The 17016-nt window shown below is 37.4% G+C and overlaps 2 protein-coding genes across 4 annotated transcripts in view; one reads left to right on the top strand and one right to left on the bottom strand.

The window, feature by feature from the left end:
* Positions 1 to 2052: 2052 nt before the first annotated feature.
* On the bottom strand, positions 2053 to 5284 carry LOC141396776 (uncharacterized). Of its 3 annotated transcripts, none has more exons than XM_073972442.1 (5): positions 4937 to 5284; positions 4155 to 4483; positions 3200 to 3463; positions 2206 to 2941; positions 2053 to 2126 (listed from the first exon to the last, which is right to left on the bottom strand). In XM_073972442.1, the coding sequence occupies exons 1-5, from the start codon at positions 5115 to 5117 to the stop codon at positions 2071 to 2073; spliced, it is 1566 nt and encodes a 521-aa protein (XP_073828543.1). In that variant the 5' UTR covers positions 5118 to 5284; the 3' UTR covers positions 2053 to 2070. The 3 variants fall into 3 exon arrangements, with proteins under 3 accessions (XP_073828543.1, XP_073828523.1, XP_073828532.1); XM_073972422.1 differs by having other exon boundaries at positions 3113 to 3463; XM_073972431.1 differs by having other exon boundaries at positions 3227 to 3463; positions 4937 to 5274.
* Positions 5285 to 9138: 3854 nt separating this feature from the next.
* Positions 9139 to 17016, top strand: part of LOC141397080 (mitochondrial glutamate carrier 1-like) — a 38503-nt gene continuing 30625 nt past the window's right edge. The window contains exon 1 of the mRNA XM_073972972.1: positions 9139 to 10403. The gene's annotated coding sequence lies outside the window, so the exon portion shown is untranslated. The remainder of the gene's footprint in view (positions 10404 to 17016) is intronic.

The raw sequence follows: 17016 nt of genomic DNA on the forward strand, positions 1-17016 counted from the left end.
AATACACACCTACATGGTCTCTTGCAAAGAGAAGACCCACCTAAGTGCTCTTCTATAAAAATAAGACCCACCTAAGTGGTCTTCCATATATAAAAGACCCACCTAAGTGGTCTTCCATATATAAAAGACTCACCTAAGTAGTCTTCTATAGAGAGAAGACCCACCTAAGTGCTCTTCTATAGAGAGAAGGGTCGCCTATGTTGTCTTCTATAGAGAGAAGGACCACCTAGTCGTCTTCTATAGAGAGAAGACGCACCGAAGTTGTGTTCTATAGATAGAAGACCCACCGAAGTTGTGTTCTATAGATAGAAGACCCACCTAAGTTGTCTTCTGAAGACAGAAGACCCACCAAAGTGGCCTTCCATAAATAGAATATCCACCTCAGTGTTCTTCTATTTATAGAATATCCACCGAAGTGGTCTTCTACAGAGAGAAGGGCCTCCTTTGTCGTCTTCTATAGATAGATGACGCACCGAAGTTTTGTTCTATAGATAAAAGACACACCTAAGTGGTCTTCCATATATAAAAGACCCACCTAAGTAGTCTTTTATAGAGAGAAGGGCCACCTATGTTGTCTTCTATAGAGAGAAGACCCACCTAAGTGTTCTTCTATAAACAGAAGATCCACCTACTAAATGCTATTCTATAAATGGAAGACCCAACCAAGTGTTCTTCTATAAATAGAAAACCCACATACTCTTCTATCTATAGAAGACCCCTTGGATGGTTCTTTCATCCATAGAATACCACTTAGTGGGGCCCTCTATCTATTGAAGTCTATTTAAATGAGTATCCTATTTATAGAAGACCCCTTGGTGGACACTTTGGTGGATCTCCTATTTTTAGAATACATCTTGGGTGGCTGTTCTCTTTACAGAAGACGACTTAGGTAGGGTTTCAATAGATATAAACTTGCAACCTAGATTAGATTTGTCCATAAAAAAATATTTGGTGTTGTTGAGGATCTAGACATGTGATCAGATTTCTGTCTATAAGGTGTGTGGGTAATGAGCCCAATCATGAATATCAACTCCTCGTGAGTTTTGTTTGTTTGTTTCAACAGAGAGACAAATTTCACAAGGAGTTCACATTTATGATCGGACTTAATATGTCCAACTGGAGTCATATTAAGCTAGTTCCAACAGGGTTCGGGATTCTTCATTCTCCATGAAAAAGTTTTAAATTGTTAGACTGTAAATCTAACCGTTAAAAATCGTAAATAACATAAAAATTCACGACAATTTTTCTTCAAAAAATCCGCTCGGCTAAATCTATGGGGTCGATTATGGATAGCAACCCAACTCCAGTTGCCTTGTCCACAGCAAATTTAGTAATAGAATTTTCTATTTTCGTATTGAAATTTATACTTTTTATACTCAAATTAACAGCTGAAGGTTTAAAACACTGATATTGATTGAATTTGACAAAAAAAATTTCGGATTTTTAATCATTTTAATTGTATGATTTTCTCTTCTGGCAACGCAACTGAAGTTGAGTTGCTATCCATAATCGACCACTATTAAATACATCTAAGCTTAAATTTGTTAACAAAGATTTCTTTTCAACAATTGAAATAAGAAATAAGAATAAGAATCAATTACCACAATAGAACCTGGGCGTCTGATATTCCATAATAAATATGATTATAAAACCTTTAAATATTAAATGAATAAATACGTTTGAGCTCCATTAAAGTTACCCTAATTGCATACAAACTTACAAACACATCGAAATAGTTACTAAACATATGTGTGTGATCCATTTGTATTTTACATATGTAAAAATGAATGGATACTGTATGAAAATGAATAAGAAAATAAATTTTGTTTGAATTTTTTAACACAGTTTCTAAATTCTGTAGCATTACATCAGCATTGCTGAAAGTTTGGGGGGGGGGGGGGAGGGGGGGATCACATATTTCTTAATTTGAGTGAAAAAAGGTTTTTCAAATCGAAAGCTTAATAATAAATATTTTATATCTAATACTTAATTTATAAATAATATTCGATAATAGGGGTTTTTTTCTTATTATTTTAAAGTGTGTACTCATCATTTTTCGTATAGCTCGATTTAATGGCGTATAGCTTTATCAGCTTTCCTTTTAGCCGATGGATTTGAATAATCATCTGAAAGGAAAACAAGGAAACAATTTTATATACAGATGTTTTTTTTTTGTACAGAATATATATTTATTCAAATACCTACCATCATCATCTTCTTCCATGGCACCGCCTTCACCCTCATCCAAACGTAGACCATCACCAAACTCCTTACCCTGATCTTCGGCCACCTCATTCTTCAAATTATCATCCAATAGCTGTTGATTATGTTTTACGGCAATATCACCTGCAGCAGCACCACCCTCAACCATTTCATTGTCTCCAGCCAAAAGGCCACCAGGGCCACCCATAATATCATCATCATTATTATCATCAGCACCAAAATCATAATTATTGTTATTGTTGTTATTTGAAGCCTTTAAACCGCCGCCACCACCGGCTGCAGCAGCTTTGGCAAGATTTTCTTCATTTTTATTATCCGCCTCTTCTTCGGCATTTTTAGATTGTTCATTATTGGACTTTTGTAAAAGATCTTCAAAGTGTTCCGGATATGGAGCAACATTTGCGGGTAATTTCTTTTGATTTGGTGGCAATGCTAAGGGTGGTGAATTTGAACTTGAACTGCTGGGATTGTTGCGGGCTGTTCTGGTATTAGCTGATGTGGCGTTGTTTAGGACCAAGGCAGCAGCAACTGGCATTTGGGGTTCGGACTTTGTGGAGGGTGAGGAAGGAGATGATGCCGATTTATTATATTTTGGTGCTAGCAATGGCCCGGCTTGTCTATGTTCTTCCGGTTTCTGTTGTTGTAATTCACGTTCTTCTTCTTCTTTTACTTCTTCTCCATGATCGGCAACTATTCTTTTCATGGGCTTTGGTACAATCTGAAAATTTTCAACGGAATTTAGTATTAAACTACCATTGTAATGTCTAGTTATCAGAGGCTTAAACACTGGATTAGTATTTGAGAATTGTGTATCTTGTTTAGTAGGATGATTAGTAGTAGAAGTAGTAGTAGTAGTAGAAGTTGTTGTTTTTATTTGTTTTGTATTCACATTAAAATGCTCCTTATTATCACCACCACCATCACCAAGTGAATCTCCTGCCTTATGATTTAGTGTATTATTTCTAGTTGTGTTTACCGAAATACGGTAAACGCCATCACTCACTGGCTCCTGGACATTGAAGGTTTTCTGACTGGTACTTGGGAGATTGTTGTTGTTGTTACTATCGCCATTAATCGATTGTGGGAAGATGGGATTCCGTGCTTTATAATCACAATGTGACTGATATTCTTTCAGTTGAGCTTCCAATTCTTTAAGACGTTCCAACTGCTGTTGGGTCTCGGTAGCCGAGAAGAGATTTTCCAAGCGTTGTTTTTCCTGTTCAGCAGTGTTGTATTTTTCCTGGAAGAAAATAGGTAATGTGGAATAAAAAGTTGAAATTCGATACGATAATATAACCTATAGATCACTATGTATAGAGACCCGATATACATACATAATGTGTGGGGTAACTTGTGTAGAAACCCCTTGTTCAAGTAATCAATGTATAAGAGACTCTATGAGGAGTCCCCTGCGTATGAAAACTTCAATGTTGGGACTTCTTCGTATAAAGACTGCTGTAAGATCTCTTGAGTGGACTTACATAGAAGACCTAAGGTAAGTTCTGCTTTGAGACACCCTATGTGGTGTACCATATGTCTAGAAGACCTGTATGTAGGCCCATTAGTATAAAAGACCGGCTAAATGTAAATTGTCCACCTTCATAGGGTCCTCTAAGGAAGCATAAAATGCATCTATTTCAACTCGACTATAAATACAAGCTTCAGCTCGTCTATAAAGACTGCTTTCAGTTCATCTGTAAAAACTGCCTTCAATCGTCTATAAATACTTCCTTCCGATCGACTATAAGTTTGTCTATAAAGACTACCTTCAGTTCGTCTATAAAGGCTCCTGTCGACTAATATATAAAGACATAGGTCATCTTTAAAGACTACTGATCTTCTATCAAGATTTAATTTTGGTCATCAAACGTAGCCATTTGATCCATCTGTTCATGTTGTTTTTTCCTGAGAGGATATAAAAATCAACTCACCTTCCACATGTAAACCTCGCCAGATTTATTGGACTTTTCTTTGTTTAACTCGGATTTCAATGATTGCACCTTCTTCTCTAGGCCATTTATATTTTCTAAATGTTGTTTGCTTGATTTCATACTTTCTTCTTTGAGATCTTTGTATTTGCTTTGGAGCAGTTTGTGGGCCTGTTCCAGTTTTTCATAACGCATTTGCTCCTCAACTTGTTCTTTTTGATATTTTTCGTCGAGATTTTTAAGTTTTTGTTCTAGGTTACGTTTTGTTTCCAAAAATTCAGTACGTTCACGTTCCTGATTCTTTTCCAAATGGAATTTTTGTTCGACCAGAGCTGTAAGGGATATGGAGAAAATAATTGATCAGAAATAATGTATTCAAACAAAACTAGAGACAGAAGAAGCAAGATTCATTTGTTTTCCATTTCCTTTGTCTAACATTCACTTCAAAATGCTGATTGTACAACACATAGAAGTGTAAAAGCCATTAATCACGATTATGATCTCTATTGAAATGTCGCAAACAAGCAGAGGCCTTAGGGAAGAACAAGTATTAAAATTGGGCAAAAGTTCAATGACCTTTACATATCTGAAATCGTAAAAAGTAGTATATTGCCAATAGCAGCTTAATAGAATGGAATCCAGCATGGAATATGCTTAAAATGGGTACTCTTCCATCCGTCTAGTAAATGTTTTGCAAAGATTTGCGCAATAAGGAACCAAACTGGCCCTAGAACAACTTTGCACAAAAAACATGGTCTGGCTGTTTACTTTTATATGCTACTTACATGTTAGCCTTTCATTTAACGCCTCTTGTTGCTGTTCACAGTGCAAACGTTGTTCTCTTGTCTCGTCCAATTGAATTTGTGAACTATGGAATATGACCACCATTCCAACCATTAAAACCAGTATTGCAAAACACACAAGAAATCTACATCGCCCGGTACGGGCGAAACGTGTACCACTCATCTTCCGTTTATCCAGTTTTAAAGTGTTTCAAAGATAAGGTGGAAATTTTTATTTCCAATTTTTTTTTATTTTGTTGAATTTTTCAGAAAAATAAATTTCTTCTCCTGTTTCAGAATACAAAGTCAACCTCAAAAACCACCGCCGTAAAAGAAGAAACAGTTGAGAATGGGAAAATGGACGATAAAGATAAAAATCAACACAAAAACACCGATACCAGCTAGGGCAAACAAGATTGGAAGGAGCAGAATCAAAACAGAATTACCGATGCCAGGTAGGGCTCACAAATGCTGGTTTTTGCGTCAAAACAGCTGTCATCGGAAAAAGTGCTACAAATACTACCAAATTTACGTTTAGTTTACGCTACAAATATTTTGCTTTTCTCCTGTTCTTCTTTCGATTCAGTGGAACAAAACAGCTGTTTTGGCAATTTTGCTGTTATTTTTCAAGTGGAATTAAGGCCCCGGCAAATACGGTCCGTTGCGAGTCTTCACGCGTTAAAAATAACAACCACATGAAAAATGCTTAAGTGATGCCAAGTTTGTTCTTGAATTTTTCATGTGGTTGTTGTAACGCGACACTCAACGGACCGTATGTGCCGGGGCCTTTAGTGGAATTTAACGTTAACGTAAGTAGGATGTAAAAGTCATACGTACCAAACTCATTTGGTCCTTTGAAATTGAAATCCAGTGGATTTATTAAATCCAAACGATACGTTGTGTGACGCGTTGTGCGTTGAAAACAAAAACCATATAAAAATGTGAAAGTGATGCCAAGTTTGTTCTTGAATTTTTCATGTGGTTGTTGTATCGCGACGCTCAACGCGCCGTATGTGCAGAGGCCTTAAAGGCCTAGGTACATAAGCTGCCTCGCCTGCTTGCCTTGCTTGCTTCTGATAAAATAAAATTTGCTCGGCCTTCTTTATTCTTTTATTTTTAATATGTCAGAAATGAAGCAGGAAAGCAAGGCAACCAGGCGAGGCAGCTTATGTACCCAGGCCTTTAAAGCACTCTGCACATACGGTCCGTTTAGTGACACGTTAGGACACGCGTTGTCCCAACAGTTAAATTATGTCTAACTTTAATGCGTCAGCCATATTGTTGTTTCAAAAAAACTTCAAAAAAAACTTCAAAAAAAACTTGGATTCACTTACACTTTTTCCATGTGGTTGTTGTACCGCAACCAGTGTGATCAGATTTGAAAAAGTGTTGCAGCTAAATCAGCATTAAAATAATGCTAAAAAATTGTAAAATAAATATTAAAATGCCAAAAAATAATGCTAAATTTAAAAACGTCATTTTTTTAATAAAGTATACCTTCCACCACAGTATAGAAGGTATATAAGGTTGGTTTTTCCGTTTGTAGCGCACTGAACTAATCATAAAGTATATATTCATGATCAAATTCTTAGTCGATCTATGCATGTCTGTCCGTCTGTGGTAATCACTCTAGCATCCACAAAAATTGAGATAGGGCACTGCATTCTTGAAAAATGCGTCTTTTGTTTGCAGTCGTGTCAAGTTCGGAGATGGACTAGGTCGGTCCACCTTTTGATACAGCCCCTATAAAACGGTAACATTTTATTAGCTATGATTTGGTATTTAAGGTTCCAAAAGCCTTCTCTACCAAAAAATGTGGACATAGAGTCCACGTTTTGGAATAGGTCCCATAAAACTGTACCGGCTAATTAAAGTTATTTTGGGTGCCATTTGGGTTCAAAGTGGTTAAGCAACTTCTTCACCATAAATCAAGGACACGTGTCGAATTTTTGGTTATGGCCTCATATAACGGCACCATCGGTTTAAGTTTTTTTATTTTTATTTACATCTTTGGTACCGCCCGATTTCAGGTAGTTTCAAGTTTTTAGACGACTGAATTATTAAGTATTTGGAGTTTCCAGTGGTCAAAAAGCCTCTCCACCTAAAATAGTGGCATTGGCACTTTCGTAACAAAGGCCCGGTCCACACTAGAATTTCATTAAAAAATTTCATGAAAATAGGTGTTCTTAAATCGAATTCCCTACTACAGCAATTTTATGATTTTATTCTACCATGGAGGTCGATCTAGAGACGCACAATTTCATGCAATTTTTTCAATGAAATCACTCTAGTGTGGACCGGGACAAAAAGAAAAACTAACTATTAAATATCAGTTCTGAATATTTCGTGTAGAGGGTATAACAAGTTCAACCTAGGCAAACTTAAAGTTTTTTACTTGTATTATTCTATTTGCCTATTCACATTTTTATTCCTTTAAATCAGAGCAACGACGAAAAACTTCGTTGTTTTGAGCTGTTCTATTCAATTCAACCAACATTTATCAGATTTTTTTTTTAAAAAAAAAGTACTAAAATATCTCACATTTCGTGGACAGAATAATGCTAAATTTCTAATGGAAAAATGCTAAATGCCAAATGGAAATTTTGCGGTTAAATACAAAAAAAAAAAAAAAATAATAATGCTAAATTTAGCTGCAAAAATGCTAAAATGGCCACACTGACCGCAACGCTCAACGCACCGTATGTGCCGAGCACTTAAGTGATTCCAAGTTTTTGTGTCGTTGTTATAAAGCGCACAGGGTAACTGGCTCATTTGTATCTTCTGTATTAGATTCATTACAGCCCGTTCAAGGAACATAGAGGGCTCGGCACATACGGTCCGTTGAGCGTCGCGTTACAGCAACCACATGAAAACTTCAGGAACATATTTGGCAGCACTTACACGTTTTTCGTGTGGTTGTTGTTTTCGACGCGTGACGCGACTCACAACGGACCGTACGTGCCGAGGCCTTTACTTCATTAAATATCTAAATATACATACCTTTAAATTTGCTTTATCTATTTTCTTGTTTAAAAGATTTTGTTTTTCAACTATTTATTTGCGTCTGCCAAACAAAACAGCTGATAAATTTATGTTTATATACAAGAATACCGTATCAAATAGAGCGCTCCCAAAATAAAAAATATACATATGAGTTGCCATATCGTTTTGATAGTTGCAATTTTTCATAGTGGTCATCAGGGGTGCCAAGTTGGTGGTTTCCCCGCTACTTGTGGTGATTTGTGACGTACAACAACCACTGTTAAGGTAGGAATGTCAACTGTTTTAAGGTAAAAATCGCTACAGACCTATGGTGCGTATGTGGCTGTAGCGATTTTTACCTCGGAACAGTTGGCATCCCTGGTGGTCACAGTATGTGTACAGCATCTACAGGTAGCAAATGTGACATCTCATATTACATTGATGGCTAACACCCCTTAATTCATTCATAAATAGAAAGGCGACGATTTGACTGTTTCAAAAAAGGAATAAGCAGCATACGCTTTATATATTGATTAATTTAAGTCCAATTTACATATGCACATAAAATGATTTCGTTTTACGAAATTCTAGAAACAAATGAAAGCTTTGTTCCCTTACTTTTTTAATGGTAAGGGTGGTAAAAGAGAAAAGTGTTAAAATTGTTCAAAATTGCTCTCTCATGAACATTTTTACCAGAAAAGTAAAGGAACGGAAAAAATGGTAGATCCGGCAGCAATGTCAGAAAAAAAAACATAAAAAATCAACTTTCGTCTTTTATATCACATTTTTTAATTTAGTGTTGCCAGTGTTCGACTTTTTCTTCGGTTTTTCGTCCATTTTGTGAAATAATCGTCAAACAAAAGTCGAAAAATCAGTTCTGCCATTTTCTACCTGCAGAAATTTTGCCGGTAGCCTGTGGTAGAAGAGAAAGCCATTTTCGATCTCTCTCCCCTCTCACTCTCTTAAAAATTGCTTCCAGTTTTGCCACTTTTCGGGGTTAAGGAACGCTTTGCAGGTAAGTAAAGGAACACAGCTATTGTAATTCCATAGAATATACGTCAAATAAAACCCACTGGATGTCGTAAATCTAAACGTACTATAAGTGTAAGTTCTAGTTACGTTCAAGTAACTTTTATTACGTTTACCACTAATTCACCTCCTTTCCGAATTTCACTTTATTACCTTACGTTACGGAGTAACTGAAATTATCAGCAAATTCTCTTATGGGAGATGTGGCAACCTTCAAAATTAGTTGAACACCTTTGTTATCGGAAAAAAGCAATCGTTCAATGGCCAACAATCGTTCAAGATGGCCAACAATCGTTCAAGATGGCCAACAATCGATAAATCCGCAAATCATCCCTGCTAAAAATTCAACAGCAAAATCTTTCAAATAAAAAAAATCCGCAAATCAACAGCAAAATCTTTCAAATAAAAAAAATAAAAAAAATCCGCAAATCAACAGCAAAATCTTTCAAATAAAAAAAAAATAAAAAAATGAATAATATTATAAGTGGAATGATTGAAAGTCAGAACAATTTATTTGAAAAATTGTTTAACAGGCAAGCTGAAATGGTTGAAAAGTTTTTTATGACAAACTTTTCAACCTCAACTCCGAAGATCACCGGCGACCCGGAGATGTCATCAACCTCAACTCCGAAGATGTCATCAACCTCAACTCCGAAGATGTCATCAACCTCAACTCCGAAGATCACCGGCGACCCGGAGATGTCATCAACCTCAACTCCGAAGATGTCATCAACCTCAACTCCGAAGATGTCATCAACCTCAACTCCGAAGATGTCATCAACCTCAACTCCGAAGATCACCGGCGTCCCGGAGATGTCATCAACCTCAACTCCGAAGATGTCATCAACCTCAACTCCGAAGATGTCATCAACCTCAACTCCGAAGATGTCATCAACCTCAACTCCGAAGATGTCATCAACCTCAACCACGGAGATGTCATCAACCTCAACTCCGAAGATGTCATCAACCTCAACTCCGAAGATGTCATCAACCTCAACTCCGAAGATCACCGGCGTCCCGGAGATGTCATCAACCTCAACTCCGAAGATGTCATCAACCTCAACTCCGAAGATGTCATCAACCTCAACTCCGAAGATGTCATCAACCTCAACTCCGAAGATGTCATCAACCTCAACCACGGAGATGTCATCAACCTCAACTCCGAAGATCACCGGCGATCCCGAAGATAACTTCGACGCCGGGGATAACATAGATGCCGATGATACCATTATCTTCGATCCCGAAGATAACTTCGACGCCGGGGATAACATAGATGCCGATGATACCATTATCTTCGATCCCGAAGATAACTTCGACGCCGGGGATAACATAGATGCCGATGATACCATTATCTTCGATCCCGAACATAACTTCGACGCCGGGGATAACATAGATGCCGATGATACCATTATCTTCGATCCCGAACATAACATCGGCTCGGATTTAGAATGCGATAGTGGTAAGTACGAACCGAGACGAATCCTTAAAATGATTTTTCAGACCCTTTCCAGAGGAAAGACTTCTTCATAAAACCCTATTATGAGGAAGCTTTGCTTCATAAGACACTCTCCAGAGGAAGGGGTGCTAGGGCAATTCATATAACTCTTTCCATAAAGACGTCCTTCACCTCGTCTATAAGACTCCCTTTAGCTCGCCTTAAATATTCTCTTTAGCTCGTCTAAAAGACTCTCTTCAGCTCGTCTAAAAGACTTTCTTCATCTCGTCTTAAAGACTATCTTCAGCTTGTCTAAAAGACTATAAAAACTCATTTCAAGTCGCCTATAAAAACTTCCTTCAAGACGTCTATAAAAACTGTCTTCAGATCATCTATAAAATCTCCTTTAAGTCGCCTGTAAAGGATCCCTATAGGTCGTCTTCCGCCATGTCGTACAAATGAGACTCGTCGAAAGATACTCCCTACAGTTCGCCTTTAAAGCATCCCATTTGGCCATCCATTTCTTCAGTTTATAATGACTCCTTTCAGCTCATCCTTTCCTTTCACCTCGTGAACTTTATAATCTAGTTTTCTCTTGAAAACTTTGCCGCTTACCTCTCTCGCAGTGTAAAAAAATTTAACGGCTATACATATTTCAGTGCGATATTTCTACTGTTATACCGCAAAATATTACAAGCACCTGACAAATCGTTGAAGACTTCAAGACTTTGGGTAAAAAATGAAACGAAACGTGATGCTAATAACGGTGTAAATTGGTAATAGATATTGACCATTTTGACCGAATCCTGCCAGACATTGATTGTTGTTAATGTGACATCCTTTGACAACTATTATGGATTGATTATCTTTATGGGCACACATGACCTTGTTTTCATATTCCATTTCTCACACACAATCTTTCTTGGATTTTTGGTAAAAAAAAGAAAACAAGAAAATCATCATCACCAAAAAACGACGCATCACCTTGGCAGAAATGAAATCTTCTTTTGCGGGTTGCTCCCCATCTCTTTCCTTTCCACCTACCCACCCTACCAGATTGTGTAAGTGACGGTCGTCGCTGGTCTTATCTCCTCCGCTGTATGTCTGTCCGCCTGTTAATTATTTCTAAAATGGAAGCTAAGAAGTTTGCACCAAGGGAAGAAGGCATTGGAAATTCTGTATTGTGCCAATCGTATACAAGGGACGCAAATGTTAAATTACATTTAATTTGTTAAGAAAACAGCATTGATGCTAATGAGAAATTAAAGTAAGGAATGATTTTATAAACATTTAAAAACAATCGGTAGACCTTGCCGCAAGCCGAATACTCTGAAAAGATCATAAATTTGAAAATAAGTTGAATTTTCGCATTTAATCGAAGTTGTTGTTGAAAACTACTTAAAATTGTTTAGGGTGTTTTTTCAATTTTAAGTATAGAATATGCATTTATTTTATAAAGATAATATCTTCGCTCCCGAAGTACACCAAACCGTTGTTTTTTCTGGATGAAGTGAACATTTTTGTAAAACATTTTCAGGGCAATCTATATTAATAAAAGAGTAGAGTGACTGATTCACTGACTGACAGACTGATTGATTCATCAACGCCCAGACGAAACGGCTGAAGCTAGAATCCTGAAATTTTGGGTGTGGATCACTCTTGGTCCGAAGGGGTCAGATAAGGCTGGGTTTTTTGAAATTCGAACTGGAAGGGTACTAAAAGTACTAAAAGGTACTAAATATGGTACCGTTTGTATTTGGCGAACCGGTAGAGCTAGAACTTTGAAATTTGGAATGAAGGTCACTGATGGAGAGTTAGAAAGGTGTACCAAAGGTTTTTTGGAAATTCGAACTATAAGTGTACGAAAAGTACTAAAAGTTACTAAATTTAGTACTATTTGGTATTACGTGAACGGATAGAGCTAAAATCTTGAAATTTGGAATGAAAATCAAGGTTAAGAAGATAAGTTGATATAAGGAGGTGGTTTTGAAAATGTGCACTCATGTGTACGAATAGTACTAAATGGTACTAAATTTGGTACAATTTGAATTTGGGCGAACCGATAAAGTTGGAATTCTGAAATTTAGAATTACTATTACTGTTGGAGCGTAGGTTTGAGATATGAAGGTAGTTTTCGAAATTAGTACATATGGGTACGAAAGGTACTAAATAGTACCAAATAAGGTACAATTTGGATTTGGGGGAACGGATGGAACTTGAATCCTGAAATTTAGAATTAGGATTACTGTCGGAGTGTAGGATAAGGTATTTTGGAAATTCGTACTTTGGATACGAAAAGTACTAAATGGTACCAAATTTTAATTTATGTGATCGGATACATTTGGAATCCTGAATTTCGGAATTACGATTACTGTAGGAGTGTTGAAAGAGGTAGGTTTGGAAATTCGTACTTTGGATACGAAAAGTACTAAATAGTACTAAATTTGGTACAATTTGGATTTGAGCGACTTAAAAAAAAATAAGAAAAAAAAATATTTGTATTATATTGGTCGCTAACATTCGGAAAACGAATTAGCAAATAAAGAAGAAGAAGAGGTACGAAATGGTTCCATGTATGGTACAATTTTGTATTGGATGAACGGATAGATCTGGATTCGTGAGATTTGGAATTAAGATTGCTGTTATCATTTGCTTATAACGTCCGATTTAAGAAATATGTGCCATAAATATACGAAAAGTTGTCAAAGGCACAGGATTTGGTACAATTTGTTGAAATAATAGGAGGAGGTTCTTATTTATGTATTTACATGAAAGTACTAAATAGTTCTATAATTGGTTTTTGGGGGAAGAGATAGAGCTGCAAGTGAGGATGGCGGTTGTTGGGTTAGGCCATATTTGCGCTGAGAACCTCAATTAAAATATCTCAAAAAATGTGGATTTATCTTGATGTGTAGGCGTGACGAAAATCGGACTAAACTGGTACGTATTAGTACACAAAATGTTTCCATGTTCACCATTCTATATTATATATTATTTATTTGTTTTGTATATTTAATTATGGGGAGATGGTCTGATCGAAGGGAAATTACGGTTTGCCAGGTAACGTCATTTGTCAGACCAGGTGACAAGATGGTTATGTCTGGCGAATTGTGACACTCTCCTCTAATTCTGGTAGGGGCGTCCTCACTGACCGTGCAAAACGTAGAGCTATCAATCTGCACAGCCAGCGCTATGCCTCTCTGGTCATTTCCGAGGGTCGAATGCCACATCTCATGATGCGCATTAAAGTCCCCCAGGACCAGACGATTATGACATTCCAAAAGCGGCCTAATGTCAGGCTTATAATCTGAGATACAGTTATTTTAGCAACCCTATCTCGGCTGTTCCACACCTGGCTGCTACCCCCATACATTCCATGTACGGGTCATTAGAGGCAGGCTCAAGTGAGATAGGTCTGTATTGAACAGACTGGTGCAAGAGGAAAGCTAATCCCCCACCTTCACATCTGGTGCGAACCTTCCTTATTACGTTGTAACCATCACAACGTACTGAGCTGTGGTCGTTCAGCATGGTTTCCTGCACCGCCGCGACCTTGATATTCTTCCGATTCATAAAGTCCACTATTTCATGGATCTTACCTCGGAGCCCATTGCAATTAAATTGCAAAAAGGATGCATTTTCTGGGATTGGAACAACAACGGCTGGTGTTAAATGCTGCGGTTGTTGTCGAGGGGACTGCGGGGGAGTTTCGTTATCCGAAGACGAAGCAGTTTCGTAATCCGACGACGACTCACTGGGGGCTGTGTTCGCGCAGCATGCAGCAACATAGTCCCTATCGTAGTCCCTCGCGTGGGCAAGTCCAGAGCAACCCCTTAAATGCACCCACTCCTGACATCTATTGCATCTCACCGAAGATTGGATATGGGTGAAGATGCGGATGTGACAAACTGAGCACAGATATATTGGTCCTGGGTTTTCCTCCGTCCCGGCTCGGACCAATAGAATTCGGAGCAGGCATTCCGGGATATGCTGCTCCCAATACAGAAAAACGAAACAAATATGAACATGTACATACACACTGAGGTGGCAGCCGCTGGCCGGAACATTAGTTTTGTGTTGTTCCGGGTCAATCCGGTACGAAAGAACCCGCTGCCGTGGGATTGAAGTCTAACGTAGATGACTTTTCGTATAGAAAAGTTCATCGTAGATGACTTTTCGTATAGAAAATTTCATCGGATATGACTTTTCGTATAGAAAAGTTCATCGGAGATGACTTTTCGTATAGAAAAGTTCATCGGAGATGACTTTTCGTATAGAAAAGTTCATCGGAGATGACTTTTCGTATAGAAAAGTTCATCGGAGATGACTTTTCGTATAGAAAAGTTCATCGGAGATGACTTTTCGTATAGAAAAGTTCATCGGAGATGACTTTTCGTATAGAAAAGTTCATCGGAGATGACTTTTCGTATAGAAAAGTTCATCGGAGATGACTTTTCGTATAGAAAAGTTCATCGGAGATGACTTTTCGTATAGAAAAGTTCATCGGTGTACGACTTTCGCTTGGAGCGACTGTATTTGGTTGATTTGTATTTTTATATATATATATTTTTTTTTTTTTTTTTTTTGGTATAACTCCCATAGGGCGGTACCTTCCGATTTATAGTAATTTTGATGATTTTACCCGCATTATCAAACTGAAATGACTGAAATTTGGCATTTGGTCTTCGTTGGTGGTATAAAATATTCCGACAGTGAGTTGTCGGTACAGGTCCTCTTTTTGATATAGAAGGTACCGTCCGATTTTCGGTATTTTTAAAATTTTACCAACATCATCTAAGTCCCGGTCCACACTACCGTGAATTTCATTAAAAAATTTCATGAAATTAGGCGTTCTTAAATCGAATTCCCCACTACAGCAATTTTATGATTTTACTCTACTATGGACGTCGATCTAGAAACGCATAATTTCATATCAAAATTTCAGTGAAATTACTGTAATGTGGCCCGGGGCTAACGGAATGGCTGAAATCTGATTTGAATTGTACATAGTTTATGGTGGAGGATATAATAGGAGTTCAAAATAACCCCATTCTGAACTTTTTATGCCCTACACCACTACAAAAACGTAGAGATGTAAAGACTAGAAGAAATGCAATTTCCAAAAACATATGCTAATAGTTCCACATTTTGGTTAGAGATGGCTACACAACTCACTGGAATTGATAACAGCAATGCCAATCGTTTTTGATTCCCATTTCTCGCGGCAGAAAACATACACGTCGTGTTTTGTGGCTGAAATTTATTTCTTTTCTTTTTTTATTGTTCATTCAATGAAAAAAATCAAAAGCGAATGCCGTCAAACTTGAGTTTTAATGTTTTTCTTGTCAATATTCCAATGAGTAACAGTTTTCGTTTAACAGAATGTTGCTATGATGTCGTAGCAACAGAGGTTAACTCCCTCTACAGTTAATTTTTCACAATTGACTTTTCCTATCTTATAATATTAACATCTTTGACCACTATGTGGAAAGGGTATTATAAGTTTGTTTTCGTAAAAATTCATGTAACACCGCGAAATATTCGTCGGAGACCCCCAATGTGGTATACCAATCTTCATATCTCGGCGAGATAAAGCGATTTTGAGATGTGTGTCCGTCCGTCCGTCTGTGTGTCCATTATAAATTGTAATCAAACTCCAGGCCGCAATTATGGACCGATCGTCACGAAATTTGGTATGGAGGTCGGTTTCACATCAGAATAGATCGCTATTGTTATTGATGATGATCGTGAAATATTTAGGGGGTGAAATGGACCAAATACAAAATTTTTACCCGATTTTGTAGCTGCTCTGTAGGTCGCAATAATAGTCCGATCGCCTCGAAATTTTAAATAAGGTAAGAGCATATGACAAAGAATTAGCTTGCAATTTGAGATGGCGATCAGATAATATTTAGAGGGTTAAATGGACCAAAACTTTTGTGTGAAAATTGTGAAAAAATTTAGTATACAGCTTATATTTTTATTCCTGGAAGAGACATTCCGGGCAAGTAAGCTATACTTGGAAGAGGAACGCTTGACCTTTCTATTGATGTCAATTGTGTTGGTGTACATGATAAGATAACAGAGTTACAGCCTAATATACCCTGTTATTTGTTTGTAGTGTAGTGATAAACACGCTAGAGGTCGCAATTATAGTTCAATAATGACAAAATTTTGCATGAGGTGAGAGTTTAGGTCGAAGAAGAGGCCTACAATTTTGGATGATGATCTGATATTATTTAGCGTGTGAAATGGACCATTACATTTGTATGAAAAATTAAAAAAAAAAATATTTGGTCTATATTTTTTTCCTGGAGGGCATATACCGGCAAAGTAGACTACATATGAAAATCGAACTACTGATCTTCCCCCCGATGAAAATTGCAATAAAGTCTCTGCTATATAACGGGCCTACTGCTTAATATATAATGGGTTATGTGTAGAGACCCACATTTTCCCATTCCCAGTTGTTGCATTGTTGCATATTACATGATTCGCTTTGCCACCTTCTTTCGAAACGATTCCCCAGCCAGGCAAAATCAAATTTTAAAACGGTTTTAATACGCGATGAGTTAATACATATATGTAGTGGTGTAGGGTATCACATGGTCGGCCCGTCTGACTATAACCTTCTCTT

The sequence above is a fragment of the Musca autumnalis genome, unplaced genomic scaffold, assembly GCF_047663935.1.
Source record: "Musca autumnalis isolate F117 unplaced genomic scaffold, ASM4766393v1 scaffold_1, whole genome shotgun sequence".
NCBI classification, from domain to species: domain Eukaryota; kingdom Metazoa; phylum Arthropoda; class Insecta; order Diptera; family Muscidae; genus Musca; species Musca autumnalis.